At 48.3% G+C, this 22,958-nt stretch overlaps 2 protein-coding genes across 2 annotated transcripts; one reads left to right on the top strand and one right to left on the bottom strand.

Annotated features, from left to right (window-relative positions):
* Nucleotides 1-1,153: 1,153 nt before the first annotated feature.
* PREB (prolactin regulatory element binding) lies at nt 1,154-8,899 on the top strand. Its single transcript, XM_054977498.1, has 9 exons — nt 1,154-1,429; nt 2,266-2,473; nt 2,940-3,160; nt 3,358-3,438; nt 5,083-5,207; nt 6,953-7,126; nt 7,462-7,534; nt 8,057-8,207; nt 8,402-8,899. Exons 1-9 carry the CDS (start codon nt 1,295-1,297, stop codon nt 8,494-8,496), a joined length of 1,263 nt encoding a protein of 420 aa, XP_054833473.1. The 5' UTR covers nt 1,154-1,294; the 3' UTR covers nt 8,497-8,899.
* Nucleotides 8,900-10,957: 2,058 nt separating this feature from the next.
* Nucleotides 10,958-19,612, bottom strand: ABHD1 (abhydrolase domain containing 1). Its single transcript, XM_055000908.1, has 9 exons — nt 19,477-19,612; nt 17,313-17,473; nt 16,922-17,107; nt 16,149-16,194; nt 15,780-15,892; nt 12,113-12,286; nt 11,867-11,915; nt 11,597-11,762; nt 10,958-11,496 (listed from the first exon to the last, which is right to left on the bottom strand). Exons 1-9 carry the CDS (start codon nt 19,546-19,548, stop codon nt 11,258-11,260), a joined length of 1,206 nt encoding a protein of 401 aa, XP_054856883.1. The 5' UTR covers nt 19,549-19,612; the 3' UTR covers nt 10,958-11,257.
* Between the last annotated feature and the right edge of the window lie 3,346 nt (nt 19,613-22,958).

The following is a 22,958-nucleotide window of genomic DNA, read 5'->3' as shown; positions in this document are numbered from 1 at the left end:
TGTCTTGCCATCCGTGCTATCTTAAGAAGGTCTGCTCAGTCTCCTACTGGTCTACTCACTGAGGCTTAATCCCAGAAAAACATTCTTGGATCTGTACAGCACCAAGAAATTTGGTAATGCTGTGAAAATTTTAGGAAGAGGCATGCAGTTAACCAGCTCAGTGGCAGTCCTTTTCCAGTCTGGGTCAAATAGGGTGTGCTTGCCTGGCATACTTTACCATTTAATTTGTTGTTGTTGTTGTTTAGAAATGTTACGTGCTGCTTCTCTGGAGATCTGCTCAAAACAAATACAATAAAAATCATTAAAACAATGACCATAAAATTATCAGTATTAAATCAAGCCATTTTTTAAAAAGCTGTGTTAATGGTTGCCCCCCAATTTATCTCTGCAGGTGGGGCACACAGAATAGGGCTTGAGAGAGTTCTCTTAACTGTCAGGCTGGACACTAAGGGAGGAGACAGAAACCAGCACATGGAACAGTGCCTGAAAACAAGCATGGATCCAGTGCAAATCTGAAAATAGCCTGGCTGCCTCACTTTTAACCAATTGAAGTTTCCAGACAGTTTTGGGTCTGAGGTTTGGTCTGAGGTTCTGAGGGGGCCCTAGGCAGTCGATCAGGAAAAACAGGGGTGTCATTCACATACTGCTGGCTAGAGACACAGGGACCTAGATCTACTTTCAACGCCTGCTTAGCAGGTTTACTCCGAGTTCAACGGTGCAACTGTTTTTTTCCCACAAGACTTTGGATGTGCACGTGTGAATAAAATTCCTGAATCTGGACAAAAGGAGACTGCTAAAGATAGCACACAGTATCTAAGCAACCCCCCTTTCCTCACCACACACGCAATCAAGCATCAAGCTTGCATAAATATGCATTAATTTATCCATTGGGCACAGCAGCCTTATCCTTTTCTGACTTTCTCTACAGAGCTCTATGGAGTCAGTTTTTATCTGCCCGGGCTCTTTAAACGATCTCAGCTCTGCCCAGTTTCCGCCCTTCCGAAAGATGGCGCATATAAGCACCTGAAGGCAATGATACAATCACGTGACGGAGGCATTGCGTGCCGGCCGGCGAAACTTTATGCTGACGTGTACCGCTAGGTCCGCGTTTGCGCAGTGACGGAAATTTCGAAGTGTGCGCATGCCCAGTAGAGAGCTGCTGCTACCAGGAGCTGACTGGCCCATCAGGGGCTGGCGAGAAGGGGGTCAGCGGCCCTACCGGAGAGGCTTACGTGAAGGGCGAGTTTCCCTGGGGTTGGCATGAGCTGACTGTTGGCCCCCTGTCGCCAAGGCCATGCCCCCCCGGCGGCTCCCGGAGCTTTACCGGGCTCCCTTCCCCCTCTATGCCCTGCGCGTGCACCGCGAGGCTGGTCTGGCTCTGATCGCGGGGGGCGGCGGCGCTGCCAAGACGGGCATCAAGAATGGCCTGGTAAGGCGAGGGAAAAAGCTGCTGCGCCCATCTCCCTGGCGTCAGGCCCCAGGGTGCCAGGCAGCGCTGCACCTGTCAACGTGCCCGTGAGCCCTGGGGCACAGCCTGGAATGGAGAGTGCCAATTTTGTGCCCATCACCTGGCCCTCGAGCATTAACATGTCTTGTGACATGTGGTGCTGTTTCGGTGGTTTAAGTGTTGGGCAAAGCTGGGTGCATATAGCCAGTGTCAGGACACATTGCACCGTGTTTACCTGGCAGTTTCCAGAGAAATCAAGGGAAGTCTAGCAGTACTTTAGGGACTAAATGTTTCTAGAATAAGCTTTCATGTGTCAGCATTCGCTTCATCAGATGTAGGTGCCTGAAGAGGATTTATGCATCTAATAAAATGAACTCTGATGCACAAATCCTTATGCTGAAATAAATCTTGAATCTCTAAGGTACCACTGGACTCGTTTTATTTTGCTACTACAGGCTAACACAGCTACCTGTATAGAACTGGTATTCCACAGAAGTTACCTTGCCCTTTAGTGCTCTGGGATGGGGCATTGCATGGGGTCAGCAAAAAGGGAAAGGATGGCCTGTGCAAAGACTTGTGGACTTACTTGTGGCTGTTCCTCCAGCTTTCAAGGGCCAGAGGCAGGAGGCTGAGATAGTGTCATGGTGGGTGTTGCAGGGGTGGGGGAGGAGTCTGCCCTTTGTGTGGAACAAGCCCTCTTCCCCATTTGGGCCAAAGGGCAAAATTGGACATCCATGGAAATACAAAGATTATTGAAGTTATTTTGGTGCATTTTGAATGCTGTTGACCTGAAGCTCTTTTCCATCTCCCTTTCCCAGCACTTCTTGCAACTGGACTGGAGAGGAGGTGAACTGTCTGCATCACTGTTGCATGCTCATGACACAGAGACACGTGCCACCATGACCATGGCATTGGCAGGGGACATCATTGCTGCGGGGCAAGATGACACCTGCCACATCCTGAACTTCCACCTGCAAAAACCCAGTCAGAAAGGGGGTACTGGTGATTGTGCCCCCAATAAAGCAAGTGAGAGCTTAGCGATTACTTGGGGGGGGGCGGGATCTTGTAACTTCTCTCAACCGGAGAGACCAGGGCTGGTAACAAGGTTATTAGAACAGTCCTATGTATAATATGCCTGTTAAAATATAAAGGACAGTATATTGAAATGGATAAAATTACTCACAGTGATGAATTAACACCTCAGAGAAGAAGATCCTGCAGTTTTTCCTGAAGACACTCCTGTTTGTTCAGCTTTTAGCAGGTTTACAGGATAGGAAGGTTGGCCTATAGACTGCTTCTGTGGAGGGCTAGGGCAGGGCTTGGTAGAGACCAGATGGCCTTCTCGGCTTAGCTCAGTAGTTTCTCAACAGATTTTGTTTTATAGGGCGAGGAGATGGGGCTGAAGAGCTAACCAAGGTGGACTGGCTCAGCAATTTGGCGGGGAGTGGGCAGATGTGCGTAAAGCTTTGTACCAATTTAATTCTGCTTCCAGGTGGCGATGAGAAGGGTCCCCGGAGGCGCAAGGCAGCCCCACCAAGTGGGCCTGATAGCAATGGTGACACTCATAAGGAGACGAATGAAGTGACTGTGGAAACCCTGCACTGTGTCCAGACAGATACCAGCCCTGATGCACTGCAGAAGGCTGTGTGTTTTAGTGAAGACCACACCCTCCTGGCCACTGGTGGTGTGGATGGATTTCTCCGGGTCTGGGAGGTACGAGCAGCTCTGCTGGCCTAGGAGTGAGAGCTGGGAGAGATGTCCTGCGGCTGGGGGCAGGGTTAAAAGAGTGCTGTGATTATGGAGGAGCTCTTGGTATGTGCAAGTATAGGAAGCTCTCTCCCCCCTTCCTCAAATTAGTCCTTTTGGGGGGTGACAATGCAAATTCCAATTCTCGCTTTCCCTTTCTGTAGTTTCCCAGCATGAAGAAAACTCTCGAGTTCCAGGCCCATAAAGGAGAGATAGAGGACATAGCACTGAGTCCAGATAATAAGGTGAGGAGGTTTTGTCCCCGGAGACCAGATTTGCCTACAGTGTTCTTGCTACAGAAGGTTGTATCTGTTGGAGCAGAGAGAGTTTTGTTGCTAATCACAAGAGTGCCTTTGTCCCCTCCTCTCTACGGCAGGGATAGTGTCAGCTATGGTTTATTGTCAATTGCAACACAAAATTATTTCTGCTGGAAATCCTCCATTCATTACAAAGATGTCTGTCTTATCTATAAAGATTGGCCAGTGTGTATCTAAGGTACACAGTGAGTCAGTCAGAGATTGGTGCTTTTTATAAGTCTGATTATGTGCACACATTTCTGTGCACATGCAGTGTGCTATGGGATCTTGACACTAATAACAAGTAACTATTGGAGCAATCCTAAGGTCTACTTAGAAGCGTCCCATCTTATTTAATGCAGCTTACTCCCAAAAAGTGTTCTTAGGATTGCAGCCTGTGTTTTGCAGGTTATTTGATTCCTTCCCTTGTCCCACGTCGTCATAAATGGTTACATTGTGGAACGGGGTTGGTCTTTCAGGTCAATAGAGTTACTTGAGAAGAGCTTCTAGAATGCTACCCTGTATGGCCCCTTCCAGTTCTGTGATTCTGTAGATGAATATTGGTCAGGGATGCTTTAGGCTCATCCTGCATTGGGCAGGGGGTTGGACTAGAAGGTCTGTATGGCCCCTTCCAGCTCTGTGATTCTGTAGATACCCTGTACCCCTTCTTGTTTCTAAGTACCTGCACATCACGAGAACTCTAAGCCTACTCCTAAGATTTGTCCGGGATTTTTTGCTTCAAGCTGCCTTTTTTGCTATACGAACCTTCCTCTTTAAGCAACCCAGATACCTGTTAGGGAAGATTATTGGAACTACCAGCTCAAGACTTCAGGAGAGTTGCCTTTCTCTAGTTAGAAGTACTACTTTCAAGGACAGAAGTAGTTTGGGAGAACTTGTGGGAATTGTGTACCTTTCTGCCCCCAGTCAAGGCAGATGCCCTCCGAATGTCACCAGGTTAAGGAATCTGTCATTTTTCAGACAGTGCAGAGCAATTTGGCTTTCAGGAGAACAGCCTGGGGGAAAAGAGAGCAAAGGAAACAATGTTTTTACTCTGTCATTAGGCCAAGGTTTGTTTAGAATACCTGAACGTTTTGAGTTACATTGAGCTCTTTCACATGCCAAATATTCAGAGCAAAACCTTTTTTTATATATCAAAAAAACTGCTTTGCCCTACCTGGCACATTGTTCCTCTGTATCTGAAGTGGACAAGAATGAGCACGTGCACCAATCAGAACTGGAAAAATATCCCAAACCCACTTGCTCCAGTCTGATAGTTAAGAATTTCCTAGCCCTTGTTTAGTTCCAATATAAGAAGACCTAGTGTGTGTGCAGGTGCCATGACAGAATGTTCCCTTACAGATAGAAGATCCATTCCATGTGGAGGTATGGCAATTGGGCAAGTCAGTAACTGCAGCACTTCTGCCCCACTCAGATCTTGCAGAAATCTTAGGAGATGGAGAACAGAAAAGGCTAAGCTAGAGGTAGAAAATAGTTGAGCAGCTGAGAACTCTACCCGCCTCTCGCGGGGATTGTGTGGGCAGGTGGTGGGTGTCTTCCTGATACATTTAGCACTGCTATCTTGTGGCTCCGCAGGTTGTGACAGTGGGACGAGACTTCCAGTGCTGTGTATGGCAGCGGGACCAGATGGTGACAGGGCTGCATTGGAATGAGAACCTTTCAGGCATCCCGGATAAAGCCTACCGCTACCAGGCTTGCAGGTAGTGAACATTGTTGGACAGGTGATCTTGGCCTTGCATATGCTGAACAGACTCAAAAAGGATTGCCGTGGGAGAGCAGCTATCTCCATAATGGCAGCTATCTTGCGGGGTTCCTCAAGGCACAATCTTATCTCCCATGTTATTCATCTCTATGTAAAGCTTTTTGGAGAACTCATTCGCAGCTATGGAGTTGGATGTCACCAACAGAGATGGGCACGAACTGGGAAAAAACGAACCGTGCAGTCGTGGTTCATCACATTTCACGAACTTTCATGAACCTGCCCCGGTTTACGAACTGGTTCATTTGGTTTGTGAAAATGTCACATCCAGGTCAGCAAATTGTTACTTCCGGGCCAGCAGAAGGTCTGCAGGAAGTCCATCCCCTGTTGCCTAGGAAACTGTTTGATTGGCACCAGGCTTTCTGCAGTGACGAACCAAATGAACCAGCCTAAAGTTCGTGGTGGTTCATCAAAAATGGGCTCTGGCGAACTGCTGGTTCGTGAACCACAGACGGGACAGGTTTGTCACGAACTTTGGTTCGTATTTCGGTTCATGCCCATCTCTAATCACCAATATGTAGATGACACCCAATGTATATCTCACTATCCAAGTCCCCACAGGATGCAGTAGAAATCTTGGATCGCTGCTGTGGTGAAATAGCTGAAAACGAACAAATTGAAATTGAACCCAGACAAGACTGAAGTGATGCTTGTTGGGAAGGCAGAGATCTTAAAGGACTTTGTATTCCCCACTTTCAGTGGAGTTCGTCTGTCCCTTGCAGACTCAGTTAAGAGTCTAGGGGTTATACTGGATCCAGTGCTACCACTAGAAAAACAAGTTAAGACAGCTGCAAATAATGCTTTCTACAGCCTCACTCTAGTCTGGAAGATTGCTTCTTACCTTGACACAGCTATGGTAACATCAAGATTTGACTATTGTAATGCACTATACGTAGGTCTCCCATCTAAGTTAACTAGGAGACTCCAGTGGGTGCAAAATGCTGCAGTGCTACTGTTAATCAGGAGAGAGCAGGAGCATGAACATCACTCCCATCCTGCAGTCACTCCATTGGCTACCTATCAGTTACCGTGCTCAGTTCAAGGTATTAGTTACTGCATACAAAACTCTTCATGGCCTTGGTCCGGCATACCTATGGGACCACCTCCTCCTTCCCTATGCTCCTCCATGTCAGTTTTGCTCTTCCGAATAGGGTCTCCTGCAGGTGCCACCCTGCACATGGGCAAAATCAACAGCAGCCTGTACACAGGCTATCTCTGTGGTGGCCCCTACCCTGTGGAATGGCCTGCCTGAGGAGGTCAGGAGAACCCCCAGTCTTTCTGCAAATGATGCAAAACTGTATTTTCCAAAAAGGCTTTTGTATTGTAGGGAGGAGGTCTCAGATGCTTCGCTAATGAGTAAGGGGCTATAGACTTCACCACTGTTGCCTTATGTGCTATCTCTTGTTTTAAATATGTGCTCCTATGAGCTACCTGAGCTTCATGTTGTCCAATGTCAGTCCTAGAATTGCTTATGTTCTGTTTCAGCATTTTTTCAACTCTGTATTGGATTCTTGCTAATGCCATGTCTTTGTAAACTTGTGTTTATTTACCCTATGACATTGTTCATGGAAATGTCCTTGATATTGACTGTACTAATCTCACACTGTGCAATCCACCTTGTCTCAGTGAGAAAGGCGGACTATAAATGACATAAATAAATAAATATGACGTCTTCTCCTCACACAGGTTTGGGACGGTGGAAGACCAAGCCAAGGCGCTTCGGCTGTACACTGTGCAGATCCCATACAAGCGGGAGCGACGGCCACCCCCATGCTACATTACCAAGTGGGATGGGCACAGCTTTCTGCCCCTGCTCACGCGGCCTTGTGGCAACGAGGTCATCTCCTGCCTCTCTGTCAGGTGGGCACAGACGGTTTTCCTTCCATTTCTTTTCTGTCCCCCCTTCCCTCTCCTCCTGAAAGTTGGGAGCAGATCAGAAAAAGAACTGTGTGTAGCTGGCATTTGTAATATTTCTGAAAAGAGAAGTCATGCCAGTCTGCAGGCCATGTCCTCTTGTCACCAACCTTTCCATATCCCAGATGTAATTAGCGACTAAAGAAAGGTACTCTGTGCATGCTCAGAGGCACTGTCTGAGAAGTTGTTCACATGTTCTAGGACTGAAAAGTAGTTCCAGTCCACTGTTGCACCTGTCTGCCTGGCTCTGAAGCTCACAGCCATGTCTGTCTGTCTTGCAGTGACACTGGCACGTTCCTGGGTCTGGGAACTGTGACGGGCTCCGTTGCCATCTTTGTTGCCTTCTCCTTGCAGGTACGGGGCCTTCGATTCATTCCCAAAGCTAGACCAGACCAGCTAGGACCTCATAGGAGTAAGGAGGCCTCTGTGCAGCTATGTCCCAAAGTGGCTGTAGCTTGGAGCCGGACCATGGGCTCCAAGCTACAGTAGCGCTAGGGCTGCCAGGCTCTAGATAAGGGTTGGAGATCTCCTAGAATTACAACTGATCTCCAGCTACCAGAAATGAATTCCCCTGGAGAAAATGGCTGCTTTGGAGGGTAGAGTCTGGCAGTATACCCCACTGAGGAACTTCCCCTGCCCAAACTCTGCCCTTCTCAGGCTCCACTCCCAAATCTCCCGGAATTTTCCAAGTATGAGTTGGGGATCCTAACTACAGCATAGGACTGGACTAGCCACCAGGCGGGCTTGCAAACTAAGGTCCCTATTGACTGAATATAGGGCCAGCAAACCTATACATTTTCCTTCTGGGGATTGAGTGGGGCACTTGAGTAATAGCACTGGGTTTAGCCCCTGCTCAGCCCTTGTCTGTATCCACAGAGGTTGTACTATGTGCGAGAAGCACATGGCATTGTGGTCACTGCAGTGGCCTTCCTACCTGAGACCCCCGAGCTGCTGAAGGACAACGAGGCAGCCCTGCTGAGCGTGGCCGTGGACAGCCGCTGCCATCTGCACCGGATCCCCTGCCGGCGTATGTCCTGGGATAGGAGGGCGGAACTTGTGGGTGCTGAGGCTGAAGCACACTGATGCCCAGATTAGAGATCTCAGCCTGCCAGGGTGGTCCTTTGGCAGGGGAGGACATGGGGCAACACTCTGTTTCAGAGCAGTGTGGGGTAATGCACATGTGCGTGGCACACACAACTTAATGCTTCTCTCTCTTTACAGGGAGTTTCCCAGTGTGGCTGATGCTGCTCTTGTGTGCTGGACTGGTTGTAGGCACAGTCCTGCTGCTACAGCTGGCCTTCCCAGGTTTCCTCTAGCCTCCCTTGTTCCTGATCGAGTGCTGGGAAAGCTTGGACCTTGCTCTAGCCTTGGGGCTGTGTTGACCCTATTCCTGGGCTTGCAGACTGGAGAGCGGTTCAGAAAGCCAGGCAAGGGTCACTCTGCTTGAACATATGCTTGTCTGAGCTGTTTGCCCTGAGAAGACGGCCAGGGCCTCCCTTGGATCAAGTCTTGGGCATGAAACTTTGGTCCTCCTATTATCGCCTGGGGAATGCCCCCACCTCCACTTTTTGACTGTTCAGTTGAAACATTCCAGCCTTGACTGCTCTGAGCGGGCAAGTCCCGTTCCATTCCCCAGACAAAGTCTTGCAGCTACAATTAAATAGAATGATGGAGCCAGATCTCTCCCTGCTTTACCTGGTTGTCTGTCACCTCTCCCTTTCCTCTGGGGCTTGAGCAGGGGCTGTAGTTGCATGTGGAAGGGCCTAAGGGCTGCTGTGGTATCATTAACGGCAATGCTCCCTGCTGGGCTTGGAAAAGTGGAGCTGAGCTGCTGCTTGCTGCTCTGCCATTGCCAGTGTGGGTAGAAGGATTGGGGCTTTGGTTCAGTGGTAAAGCACCTGCTTTGCATGGAGAAGATCCCAAGTTCAAGGTCCAGCAGCTCCACTTAAAAGGATCAGGTAGCAGGTGCTTTGAAAGCTTTCAACAGACAGATCATTGGGGGCAGGGGCAGGACCAGTAAGTAGTCTATTGACCAGTAGTCTGCCTTTATATAAGGAAGACAGTTTAATGTGTCCTAAGAAAGTATATGGGTACATGTGCATACTCTCTCACACACATGCCCCATGCCGGGTTCTTTGTACTATCAAGGTGCAGCTGTTTTGATGGCCTTTACCCAGTTGAACAGGGAACTCAAGAAACTATGAGCAGCCCCCCCCCCTCCCACCACTCCAGTCATTCACAGATGTGTTTTCTGTGCCACTGCCTACACCTGTTTGCATTAACACTTCTAGGGGGGCAAGAGAGGTATGTGAAAAATGCCCTTGGCTCCTTCCATTGCTTCCTGATTCCTTCAACTGGCAGCAGATGCAACTTCTGAACTGGCCCTCCTTTACCCCTTGAGGCAGCCAATCACTCAGAACTTCACTTCAGGGTTGCTTATCCTTGACCTTGGCAATCTTCCCACCACTCAGTGCCAGCAGGCTGTTCTGCTGCTGCTATCCTGCATGCTCTTCCCCCTCCAAGCTGTGCAATAAGCACCCAGCTAGCTTGCCTCCAAAGCAGAAGTCCCCGTTGGCTGCAGAAGGTGCCCATTGAGAGCTCAGTGATGGCACATGGGCATTCATGGGCACTTTCCTCCAGAGCTGGCTTGATCCCAAGTGTGCAGCAGCTAGTTCTTGCGCTTCCTCTTCCTCGCAACCTCTGTTTTATGGAGTAGGGTTAGGGCCCAATGTGGCCTTCTAGCAAGCCAGAAAGATGGAAAGGATTACAGGTGGCCTTGGCCCTGCCTCTTGCTGGCTGGTGCAGAAGGAAGTCAAAATAGGCAGAGGCGCACAATGCTGCCCCCATGCCTGTAGCCTTCTTTGCAGGGGAGCTGCCCCAAACCAAAAGGGGTTAGCCAAGCCTGGTGGCAATGAGGGTCTGAAAGCCAATTTGCTTGAGCCATTATTGAACAGGGAAATATCATATCCCTGCTATCTTAAATTTGCACCTAGTGAAAGAAGAAGATTGTGGATGTTGTTTTGCCACCATCCATTGTGTGAAATTTTGAACAGCTGACGATAACAAGCTATTCATTCACTATTGCTGATCCTTGAGGTAGCAGCACAAATTCACTAAATATGCCAAGCACCTGAATACCTGAAAGCTCCTGAAAGACACCTTGTGAAGGTGAGACTTTAAAATGAGATGTTTGGTGTATTATTTTGAATTTAGGGGCCTCTGGCCTCATGGTGAAATTTCCTGAAAGAACCCCCTTCCTGTAAATGAGTCTCTCCTGCAGAAACTGAAATTGTCTCTACTGAGAGAGCAAAGCAAAGTACTGGGAGTTGGTTCTTCAGGACATAGGAGCCAAGCTGCATACTGTCCTTCCTATTAACAATCACATGCCTGTGCGCATTACACATGGATTATGGGCAAGTGTGCAGCAGACCTCAGAGGGGTGATGCAGTCAGCTGCCCAGAGGGAACCAGCTCCCAGACCCTGTTTGTACAGGAATTAAGGGGGGTTTTTTTGGCTTTCCTTGGCATCACAGGAAAATGAGGTTTCCCCCACAACGTACATACCCTTAGGAGTGAATTGTACTGCAAGCTTGGCTCACAGCCCTTTCTGGCTAAAGCGAATTGCTTTTGGGAAATGACAGGAAATTTAATTGGAAGTAGTTGGAGACTTTGTGCTATCATGCAAGTAAGTGCAGTCCAAGAGGATCCAGCAGCAACTACTGCGGCAGCGTTGCGTAGAACTCCATTCTCATAAGTGAAACGCTATCACTCCACGACACTGAAAAAATAGCTCTGTATTTGGCTCTGCATTCCACTGCTTGCTCCCCAAATACAGGAAGTCTCTGGTTTCAGCAGCTGATGGTGGTGAGGACACCTTCAGACATCCCTTCAGGGCACAGCCTTTCATATAGGACAGAAATCATACTAAGAAACAAGGACAGATGGGTTTGGTGGCACCTGTCTTGGCTGCCGGCTGACCACCTCCCTCCCTCAAAGGGAAGGTAAATGCAGGCCCTCCACCTGTGAGAGCTTGTAGGATTAAGGCCAAGAAACTCTTGGCCCCATCTGTAGTTACATCTCATCCGTTCAGCAGCTGAGTAATCTGGCCCGGTTCAAGTTCCTTGCTTCCCTCGGCTGCCGTTGCAGCCTCTAGTTCGTCCCAATGCTCAAAGACGGCGCCCATAAACTGGGCAAAGACACGGTCCATGTAACTCTCATGACGTGGAAAGAGGCCCTCCAGGAAGCCAATGTGACCACCATGGGATGTCACCAGCAAGGCCAATGCAGGCACACACTGAGCTGCATCTAGGGGAATAGCTGCAACAACAAAAAATCAAATCAGGACAGCTCTCCCTGCCCTTGCCTCTGGAGAGAGAACAGCCTGGCAGAGCAGGATGAAGGGTGGAGTAAGACTCACCATGCTGAGGGGAGAAGGGGTCATCGGAGGCATTAAGGCACAGCACTGGCACATGGAAGCGGTGCACCTTGTGACGGGGGCTGGCTGCTTGGTAATATTCCTCGCATGAATTGTAACCAAAGGCCACAGCTGTGTAGCGTTCATCGAACTCCCGAATGCTACGAGCCTAGGGGGGAGGGGGAGAGAGAATCAGCGTGTGCCAAAGCATCAGGCTATTGTGAGATCGGGGGGAAAAGGAAGAAGTGGTGCTGGGATTGGGGAGAATGGTACCTTCAGCACATGATCCACGTCCAGTTTCTCGGCAACAACCTTCCTGTGCCTAGAATACAATGGAGAGTCAGGCGGAGCGGAGGCAAGACCTTTCTTGGGGTCTCATAGCCATAGGAAGATCACATTAGCTCAGGAGGGAGGCCCTCCTTGCTCTGGAGATGCACACATCCTCTCCCTCCCGCAGATAGCCTCGGTCCTAAACTATGCGAGTCCAGTCCTTTTGTGTGTCTACTCCAAAACACACACCGTTGGATGAGCTGCCGCAAGTTGGCTGTGAGTCGCTGGTTGAAAAGCACCAGGTTGAGAGGCGTCTCCAGCGAGTGGGTGGTCTCAAAGGAATCCCAGCTCACAGAGCAGGTCATGGCAGCCACCAGCTCAGCCTTGCGGCCTTTCCGCCCCAAGTAGTTGAGCACTAGAATCCTGCCAGAAAAGAAGTAAAACATCAGTCGAGGGAAAAGGTAGTGGAGCTATCCCCGCCCAGTATGCTCTCTGAGACAGCTAGCCATCGGACTTGTGGCTGGTATGCCCCTTCTCATGTAGCCTGTTGCCCCTCCCAACTTTTACACCTCCCACCTACCAGCTGCTCTCCAAGTCCGGCTGTAGCTCCATCACCCCCCGCTAGTCTGTCACCAACTCTTAAGGGCCCAAACAGCTTTGCATTGGCAGCTGGAAGCCAAAGACGGTTAAGTAATCATCTCCTTTTCCTGATGCTTTCCACCACTCTAGGTACTGGTTTTCAATAAAACAGTAGCCTGACTCCAGAACACAAGAGGCTAGGTCAGGGTAAAGCAGCATTTGTCTACCCGCGTGAAGAACCACTGGGACCCCTCACAACATTGCAGTGGGTGCCATGGGGCACGTCACATGGAGTTGTAGGTTGCCTTCCTGAACACCTGTCAGGCACTTTATTTTCTTTATACACGGAAGCTGGTTCTGGTGGAGAAACAGAGCCATGGCCCAGAGACTTTCACAGACAAGAACTGTTATGTCAGCCAGTCTCTCTCTTGTCACTGCAATTTCCACCTTTGGTTGCTTATGTAGTCCATTTTCTAAAATCCCACACTTTCTTCAAAGAACTTAGCAGGGAAGATGTGGTTCTCCATCATCGCAAAGAGCCTATGAGGGAGGTTAGGCTGAGACAGAATAACTGGCCCAAGGTCACCCAGTAAGTTTTATGGCAAGAAGGTCCCAGATTCAATCCTGGCACCTCCAGTTGAAAGGATGAGGTAGTAGGTGATGTGAAAGACTCCCACCTGAGATCCTTGAGAGCTGCTGCCTGCCTGAGTAGACAAGACTGACCTTGAAGAGACCAGTCGTGTGATTTAGTATAAGGCAGCTTTATATGTCCACGTGGAGATTTGAACTCAAGTCTCCCTAAGCCTAGCCCAATCCTCTAACCACTACATCACTCTGGCTCAAGAGGTGCCAAAATACAAGGGATGGCAACTCAAATAAACCAATCTGGGAGGTCTGCCAAAACTTGCAACTCTCCCTTTTCCTGTTAGTGCTGGAAATGCTTTCACTCCACAAAGCGATCAAGCAAGCTAGGGGATCCCAACTGGTTCGGCTAGGAGTATCGATGCTGCTGCCAGCAAGCTTCTGAGTCACATAGGACTATCAGTTGGTGCTGGGTCATCCACATCTAGTCTAGCATCCTGTTTCACACAGCGGCCAACCAGTTGCTCTGGGATGATCAACAACAGGGCATACAAGATGAAGGCCTTCCCCTGACCTTGCCTTGTGGAACTGGTATTCAGACATTGGGGGAGTAACTATAATGGGCAAAATCCTTGAAGACTTGGGTCTTCTTATAACATCCAGCAACACTCAGGAAAAGCTGGAACCGCTGCTCAAAAGCTGCATTTCCTTATGCTACTGTGATGGACAGGACCAGTTCTAGCTCCACTGCTGCTGTGGAACAGCCAATGAGAACTAATGGAATGTTGGGGCTGGGGGGGGCGTTATAATACTGCTTTTAACAACACTGTGTCTAAGTGTATGAATAATTCACTCCTGTGTTATAAATCTTGTAAATAAGTTAATAATAACAACATCAACAACATCCGATTTATAGACCGCCCTTCAGGACAACTTAATGCCCACTCAGAGTGGTTTACAAAGCATGCCATTATTATCCCCACAACAAAACACCCTGTGAGGTGGGTGGGGCTGAGAGAGCTCCAGAGAACTGTGACTCGCCCAAGGTCACCCAGCTGGCTTCAAGTGGAGGAGTGGGGAATCAAACCTGGCTCTCCAGATTAGAGTCTTAACCACTACACCAAACTAGCTCTCTTTTTATGTTTTAACCCTGGCTGCTTGAAGTTGTCGGCTGAGAGGAAATAATACTCATATGAACATCAAGCATTCTGGTCATGACCAACAAACTTGATTAACTATATGGTAGCAGCATATAGAGGAAGTAAATATTGAGTTCTATTACTTCAATACCCCTGGGCAGTAGCTGGGTGAAGGGTAGTGAATATAGGGAAATGGGCTGCCTGTCTGGTGAAGTCTCTGGGAACAGGAGGGGACACTATGTGGATTTAGATCAGGGTTCTCTGCCTTAAAATTTGGGACTTGCCCATAGCTGCCTGTAAAGCCCCAAGCCCATGGTTTATGGCGGGTGGCAGTGTGTGAGAAGGGGGGGGGGGGTCACAGCTGGTATAATTGTTTTACTTTTTCCCATTATTTGGGTCAAGTGTATGAAAAAGATGACCACTAAATATGGACTAGGAGCCTTGATTCACATTTTAACCCCCATACTGATTCTGCCCGCTGTGGGTACTCTTTTCCTATTATTTCTCATCCACCAGAGGAAGAATCCCATGAGATGTAAAAGCTCATTGTCTAGGATTTTAGCTGCTCCCTAGAAGGTGGTGGAACAGCTAAAGGTTTGCTCCCAAGGGACTTTCCCCCATTCACTGATAGAAGAGCTTCAAAACTTCTCTATTTGGCCAGAAACACCATGCTCTGTTACAGTGCAATCTTAAACAGAGTTACACCCTTCTATATCTATTGAAATAAATAGACTTAGAAAGGTATAACTCTGCTTACGATTGCATTGTTAGCTGCAGATCTCTTTTTGATAAAATTCTCTTTCTGGCAGCTCCTAAAAAGGGACATTTTCCTTCTACATTCCCAACCTGCCTAATGATGAAAAAGAATTACTGGGACCTCTAAAGGGAAAACAGATTGGATAGAGAAAGTGGAATTCACAGCTGTGGAATAGAATGGATTAAAAAAACTGGGGTTCTAGAGCTGGGTTGGGAAACACATTCCACTGCAATAAACTTTGGTGGTTTTAGAAAAACTGTTTTAAAAGTGTTGTGTCCTGTTATTGTATTTGTCAACATTAAATAGCGCCCAAGGCAACATACAACAAAAACAAATATGTGAAAACAATGAGGAAGTCACCATCTAGACCACACCCTGTAAATGGGTTGTCATGGACAGAGCTGGGACTTCTTGGGGTGGGGCTGGCAAATGAAGTTGCCCAACAATCACAAGTGAGCCACATGATCTAATGAGGATGTATGGATTTTACAGCTCGAAGGAAGCTCACACATCTCCAAAAAGCAAGCTCCTGACTGGGACAGGAAAAGCGACTAGGCTATGAATAGGAGTGCAGTCTAGAGACTTTTCTGTTGGGCAAGCACTGCTTTTCGGTCAAGAGTTCAGTGGCAGAGAATCTGCACAGCACATAGAAGGCCCCAGGTTCAATCCCCAGCATCTCCAGCTAAAACGATCAGGTGGGAGGTGGTGTGAAAGACTTCTGCCTCAGCAGACACCTGTTGCCAAAGTAGACAATGCTGATCTGGTGATACCAGTGTCTCAGGCAGATTCATGTGTTCGTCCCTCTTCCCTTGACCAAATACATCTTCCCCCACAAACGGTTGCCCAATCTGAAACTCACCCGCCCAGTGAAACGCCAACTGCCATCAGTGGTGCCTGAGGGAACTGGCTCTTGATGTGGGCAATCACCAGCTCCAGATCTTCAGTGTTGTTGGCACAGAAAGCCCTGTAGGTCTGAGGGAGAGAAACCAGGATGAGAACCAGAAACAGGACTGGGAGACTTCAGCCCAGTGGCAAAGAAGAGCCATCCCTTCTGCAGAGAGAACCAACCTGCCCAGTATAGAAAGGGCATGAAAAGTGTTATCTAATCCAGAAATTCCAAAGTCACTCTGTCCTATCACGGCAAACATTCACCACGCCTGGCAACACATAAGCAAAGCGTGGGGAAGGGGCGGGGGGGTGACACAACATAGGCTGTAATAGTACTCACCAGCAATTCTTCTCCTTTGCAACCTCTGTTATTAAACACGACTGCCCTGGAAAGGAAAGAGAAAGAAGAGGAGCAACAGAGTATCTCCCTCCATCCTGAGACTGCCCTATCCCAGAGGCCTCAGCCCCTAGCACTTACCATCCCCCACTCTTGCCAGTAATGTTTGCCCTTCAGACAGTATCTCGTCTCCAAAATAAACCATTTGGCCCAAGCTGGCAAGGAAGCTCTTCACTACATATCAAAAGATTTTTATCCAACCTTTTTTGCCATAAAAGGGTGACTCAAGGCCCCTTAAAAACCAGCCAAAGCTAGACATTACATTTCTGTGAACCTTTGGGTTTTAAAATGCCAGCAGCCAACCTCATATTCTCTGCAGGCATAATCTACCACCTAATACCCGTCAAAGGCCCATTTGAAGATAACTGTCCTCTGCTACCTACAGAAGTGGGCCCTCTCAATTTTCTCCAGTCCACCATTTTAGAGAACCAGAGCTTCTATTATCAAGGAACAAGCTTGGGTAGTGAGCAGATGAATGGCTCCAATTGAAGCAAATTCTGAGAGGATGTGAGGGGTACACAGGCTCCTGTCGAAAGAGGTGGTCCCTCAAGTAGGCAGGTCCCAGGTTGTGCAGGTATGAGGGGGCTATTTGGAATGTATACACAGCAAGGGAAAGATACTCCACACACAGTTCTAGACATAGATGCAGAGGGATTCTTTATCTCTGTTCCACAGTTATCGACACTAGCACAGACTAACTGGTGAATCTTTCTCACCTGTAGCCCTGTTGCCGGGCACTGCGCACCATATGCAGAATGTAGGCCTCCTGACTGTTTCCTGTCAATCCAGGCAGGAATAAGACAATGGGGCAGCTCTCTGGGTCCTGGCAGCCTGTGCTCCCAACTTCATTGTCGGCCCAATCCAGCAACAGTTGCCCTCCATCTCTAGTTCGTAGTACCTCACTGAATGGGAAACAAGAGCAAGGAGACAGGGAAGATGGAAGCAGGATATTGTGGCACAGATGCCTGGCAGGGACCAAGAGGATCAAAGCTTGATGCTCATCTGCCTAAAACAGATGCTAAGAACTGTTGATGCAGCCTTAGAAAGTGCTAATCATTGCTTCCTGAGCTGGTGCTAACTGATTCCCAGGCTCCCCTACAGTACTACCTGCGGTAGGAGACAGATGGGCTGGATTTGAGGAAGACACGGACAATGGTCTGGAGCCGGCCCTCGAAGCACCATGGTGTAGGGTAGAACGTCTCATTCACAATAGGACAATACTTCTCCAGGAAGGAGCGGAATGGCTGACGAGCCACCAGCAGGGGACGCTAGACAAAGAGAAAGCCAGGACCAGAGTGGCTTCAATTCAGGATGACCCAATACCCACAAGCCTCCTGGCAGGAAGTTGTACTTTACGAGAATTGTAATCCTAATTAGTCACTCGCCTGAGGTGAGTAAGAATTGTTTTGAGGCAACCAGACAGGAAACTGATTGTTAATGATTTTTTTTCCGGTTTCAGGCTATCTAAATGCCACAGATAGCTACTCACAGCAGTGTCCATGGGCAAGCAGGCTAGAAGTTTTTGTGGGGTTCTTTCTGTTGCGATGCCCAGCACCTGCAGCCAATCAAGCTACTGGCAGCTGAGATGGCTCTTTCCCAAGATTTAGATCCCTTGTTCAGCATCCCAAACACCAAGTCAGCACTAGTTCCGAAAGGGAGTCATGTAACTGACGAGGTGGGTTCTAGTCCAATAAAGTTTTCTTCACCATTTTAACCTCACAACAACTCTTTGAGGACAATTATGCTGCTGTGGTGATTGTCCTAAGGTCACCCCGCAAGCTTTACTATTGAGGAAAGATTTGAACCTGGGTCTCCCCAGCTGAGCATGTTACAACTGGAGATGTGAGACCAATTTCTCACTTGATCTGCCCAGGTACATAGTTCTCAGATTCTTAAAACCTAACCTATAATTAAGTCCCAGTCAAGAACTGAGGCAGGAACTGCCCTTTGTGTATGATTTTCCTTATGCCCTTTCATGTGACACTCCCCAAAGCAGGCATCCTTGCCTGGATGAATAGCAGCAGAACCTATGCAGTGGGAATAAGTAACTGGATCACTTAGTTGATCAGCTGTCCTTGGAAGCAGGCACTTCCTGACCCACTCACGGTCAGCCCTGGCTCCCGTGCAAAGGTGTTTATACTAAAACGCCCTTGGCTTTATGATGCCCCCCCCCCATGGGGCAGGGTGTAGTCACAAGGAAGCAAGCAAATTCTCTTTGGAAACTGGAGAATTTATCAGCTTAGGCAGGACAAAATGCAGCAAGAGAGATCAGCACTATTCATTTAGAAGGAGCTGCAGAGTCTAGAGGTGACTGGAAAACAGCACCTCTATGGAAAGGCATTGCCAAAAACAGTTCCGTGCTAGTCCACAAGCAAAAGGAAAGAGAACCAAGAGAAGCAAACAGGAACAGCCAGTGATGGGAGATGAGAAACAGGGTGTCTCATTCCTTACCTAATAACTGCTATCAGATACCCAGCTAGAGTTCTGGGACATGTTTTCTGGGGCAGAGATCAGCCTCAAACATGTGACTTAAAAATAAAGGAGGAAATGGTAATTACGTGTCAGGCCAGATTGGCCAGGGAGCTTAGAGGCTTTTACCTTCCTCTGGGCATAGAGCAGGGGCCAGTAGAGAAGGGGGGGGGGTAGCTGTGAATTTCCTGCATCGTACAGGGGGTTGGACTGGATGACCCTTGGGATCCCTTCCAGTTCTATGATTCTACGCCTTCCAGCATCTTTTCACAAAACATCTGGGAGAGCAAGGAAGAACTTCACACTTTTTGGAAAGTGCTACCACTTAAATAAAAATTACCATTGGGCCAACAAGTGGCCTGATGCATCATACGCCCTCAAGGACCGATGAGAAGCCCCCCAGCACGCATATTAGTCCTGATCTCAATATCCCCGCCAAGGAGGTGGGGCAGAATTGGTCCTTTTTAAAAGGGAAGGCCTCACAATCTCCCTTCTGCCTACAAACCGCACCTTTGCCCTTGGAAGTCTTTACGCCTCTGAATTCTTACGGACGGATGGGATGCAAGTTCCTCAGCGGCAAGAAGGCACTAAATACATGCACAGCAGCACGTGTTACCGAGGACGAACGAAACGCAGGAGGCGGAAGCGGCAGAGGGACAAAAGGGAAGCAACTTGGGCTTTCCCAGGGCAGAAAAGCCCTTTCCATCCACCCTCCCACCCGCTGGGGCCCGCACAAAGAGAGAGTGCTCGCTTCCTCCCGCATGCCCACCCCATCGGAGGCGCTCGGAGAGGCAGGCCTGACCTTGGGGACGCGAGCCCAGTAGTAGGCGAGCAAAGCGGTGCTGAAGCCCAGCACCAGCGACAGCCCCAGCATCTTCCGTCCAGTCCCCTCTCCGCCGGACCAGGCGAGCCTCTCGGCTTGCAGGCTGCTAAGCGAGCACCGAACCCCGCCCCTGCTGGGAAGGAACAAGCACCGCCCCTCTCCTCGGTTGAGCTGCCCTCTTCGTGACGCAAATCCCCGCCCACCCGCGGCCATCTTTGTGACGGGCACAGCGTCCCTCTGAGCCATTCATTCCTGCCGGAGATGCAGAACCAAAGGAGGAGGAGGCGATGCTGAAGCCCAGTTGCCCTGTCAGCCGAAACAACGGTGATAGCCTTGTGGCACCTTAGAGACCAAGGTTGAAATCCTAAGGGCACTTTCCTGGGAGTAAGCCCCGTTGAATAACATGAGGCTTACTTTTGAGTAGAGCTGCTAAAGATCGCTCCCTAACAGTAAGGGTCCACTCATAGCATCTTAAGCAGCGGGCTTCAGTTGGCGAAAGCTTGTGCTGAAAGGAAATGTGGTTAGTCCATAAGATTGCTCAAGATGGGTAGTCATGTTAGTCAATTTGTAGCAGAAAAGAGCAAGAGTCCAGTAGCACCTATAAGACTAACAACATTTTTGGTAGGGTATTAGCTTACGTGAGTCACAGCTCACTTCTTCAGACGCTCATACCCTACCACAAATTTTGTTAGTCTCATAGGCGCTACTCTTTTCTACTGCTACAAGATTTCTGATCATTTTATTTTTGCTTAAACGGCTACCCCTCTGGAGTTATTAACTGATTTGTTGCTTCAGAGGCTTTCGTCGGCTAAAGCCCACTTCATCTAATGTGAAGAGTTCATTCCGTGCATCTGACCAAGTGGGCCTATTGCCCAGAAAGCTCCTGGCACAATACTTTTGTTACTCTTTAGGGTGCTACAAAAACTGCTTTTTCTAACAAACCAGATTTGATCGTTAACTCTTCCAGCTGATACTTGCCACTTTTCCCAACAGCCCAGAGATCGATCTCTTTTTCTTTCTTTCTGAAGAAAGAAGCTCTGTCTCTGGAAAGCTTACCCCCTGAAAATCTTGATCTCTAAGATGCCGTTGGACTCGAGTCCTGCTGTTCTACTACAGACCAACAGGGTCACCCACCTAAAACTGTTTGTATGTACTGTCTCTCTGCACGAGGCCACCCTGCATGTTGGTCAAGTGTAGGGAGATGATGTTACCAGGACGCATAGTTTAAAAGGGCAGAGCCAGCGGAAATTGTTCCTCAGAGGATTTGTTAATTTCATCTTTGCCTCCCCAGGCTCTGTCAATTTCACCTCTCAAGTCTAAAACTGTGTGGGATTGCAATCAGAGGGCAGCGAGGAATGGAAATGGGCTGGACCTGCCTTCCAGAGCTGGGCTTGGACCTGGAGAGGTTATAATGGGCTGAAGTTTCCCTTCTGGCATTTCACAGCCCCTTCACTCAGCTCCTTTGTCCTGCTGGCTCTGTGTTTTTAAACTACCCTTCCCGGCTAACATTGCATCTCCCCACAGGTGTTCTTCTTCATCTGTCAGATGTCTGGTGTAGAGCGACTGATCCAGCGAGCAACAGAGGATTTGTGGGAGTGAGTGAGACGATGCCGGTTATCTCAAAGCACCGCAGCACAAGAAGCCTCCAGCCTCTTACACTGAACCTTTCACATGGATTCCAACCTCTTATTTATTATTTCCTTGTTAAAATATTTGTACCACGTCTTTCCTCTTGGCTTAAGGGGCTTCCAGATAGTAATTAAAACACTACCCTCTGTGGAGGAGCCTGGCAGCTGGAATCGCAACTCGCAGGCAAGAATCAGGAAGACTTTTGCCCATTTACTCTAATGCCCTTTAAGAAATTAACGCTGCTTTGAAGTGTTGGAATAGGCGACTCAGCCTGCCTTTGGACACTGGGGGGCGCTGCATGTCTCTGAATGTAATGTATAAGTCTAGCAATCTGCCACTCTCTTGTCTAAGGTGGGAACGCCTACTGACTCCTCCTCTCTTGCCTCTGTGCTTCTTGGGAGATTTCACACCTTCCCTCATGCTCTTCCAAGAGAAAGATGTAAAGCCACCATGCTCCTCATGGAGCCCTTCTCTTTGTCCACAAACCCTCTTCCAGCCTCGCTGCCTATATTTTCAGGCCGTGGTATTAGCTTAGTGAATGTAACTCTATAGATAGGTTCTTTCCCTTGATATTACCAGAAGATATTGCTATGGAGAAATCTGCTACAATAAACTGTAAGTTCTATCTTTCTATGAATTTTGTCTGAGGATTAATTAATGCACGTTTGTGAGGGTTTAAACGCTTCTGACTAAATTACTCTGCTATATGTTACTCTGCTAAGTTACTAAACTAAAATATATAAAGTACCATAAATCTCTAACATGAAGAACAGGGCTCATTAGGAACAAGGGACTGCCTCTGGGCAGGTATAAAACTTTTTTTTTCTGTTACCAGGAAGCATCCCTCACTGGTTTGTTCCCCTGAACCGATTTGCATTCGCCTCTTTCTTCAAGGAGCAGAAAACGGCACACGCGGCCTTGTCTCCTTTTGCCTGCACAAGAACCCTGCAAGGTAGATTAGCCTGAAAGAGTGACTTGCCCCAAACCCCAAGATTTAAACGCAAACTTTCCTGGCCGAGGCTCAGAAGTCTATGCATTGCTATTGTTTGCCAGGCTCAAGAGGGTAGTTTCTCCAGCACATGTCCCAGGTAAACCCTCAGAAATAAAAACACCAATAACGGTATGCATATCAGTCTCTCCCTTTTACATTCCATCCATATATCTCAGTACACGTGAAAAGTATCAGAGCCTATGTTTTAAGGGATCAAGTGTTTAAGCATTTAATAATAATAATAATAATAATAAATACTGTGCTTATATACCACTTTTCTTGATAGATTAGTGCCTCACCCAGAACAGTAAACAAGTTATTGTTGTTATTATCCCCACAATACAGCTGGGGAGCTGGGGCTGAGAGGAGCAGCTTACCTAAGGCCCCCTACTGAGCTCATGGCAACAGCAGGATTTGAACCAGTAGAGTGCTGATTCACAGCAGAACCCCTTAACCACTGTGCTACAGCAACTAGACATAACTTTATAATTAGGAAACTGCTGAACCTGAGTTGCTGGACAACCGAGATCTTGCAGGAGGTGCTGCTTGCAGGGCACATGCTTTCCTTGCAGCATCAAACGTATAATATCAGGGGCGAGGAATCACCGGCCATCTCCTCACCTCATTCCCTGACATGACTCAAATCTTTGTGGAGCACAAAACAAAGGCAAAGTTGTGTGTGTGTTTTTAAAGCGTCATATAAAAAATATTTTATTTCTTTAAAACCCTCCTTTCTGTATCAAAAACATATAGAAATCCCGACGTGTTTCGATCATTTTCTGTAAGGGAATGTTTGAGTTCGAGCACATATAAATGCTCCTTACATCTCCCTTGTATGAGC

This window comes from Eublepharis macularius, chromosome 1 (assembly GCF_028583425.1).
Source record: "Eublepharis macularius isolate TG4126 chromosome 1, MPM_Emac_v1.0, whole genome shotgun sequence".
Lineage (NCBI taxonomy): Eukaryota > Metazoa > Chordata > Lepidosauria > Squamata > Eublepharidae > Eublepharis > Eublepharis macularius.
The sequence above is the reverse complement of the archived record's forward strand: the minus strand, read 5'-3'. Positions and strand labels throughout refer to the sequence as shown.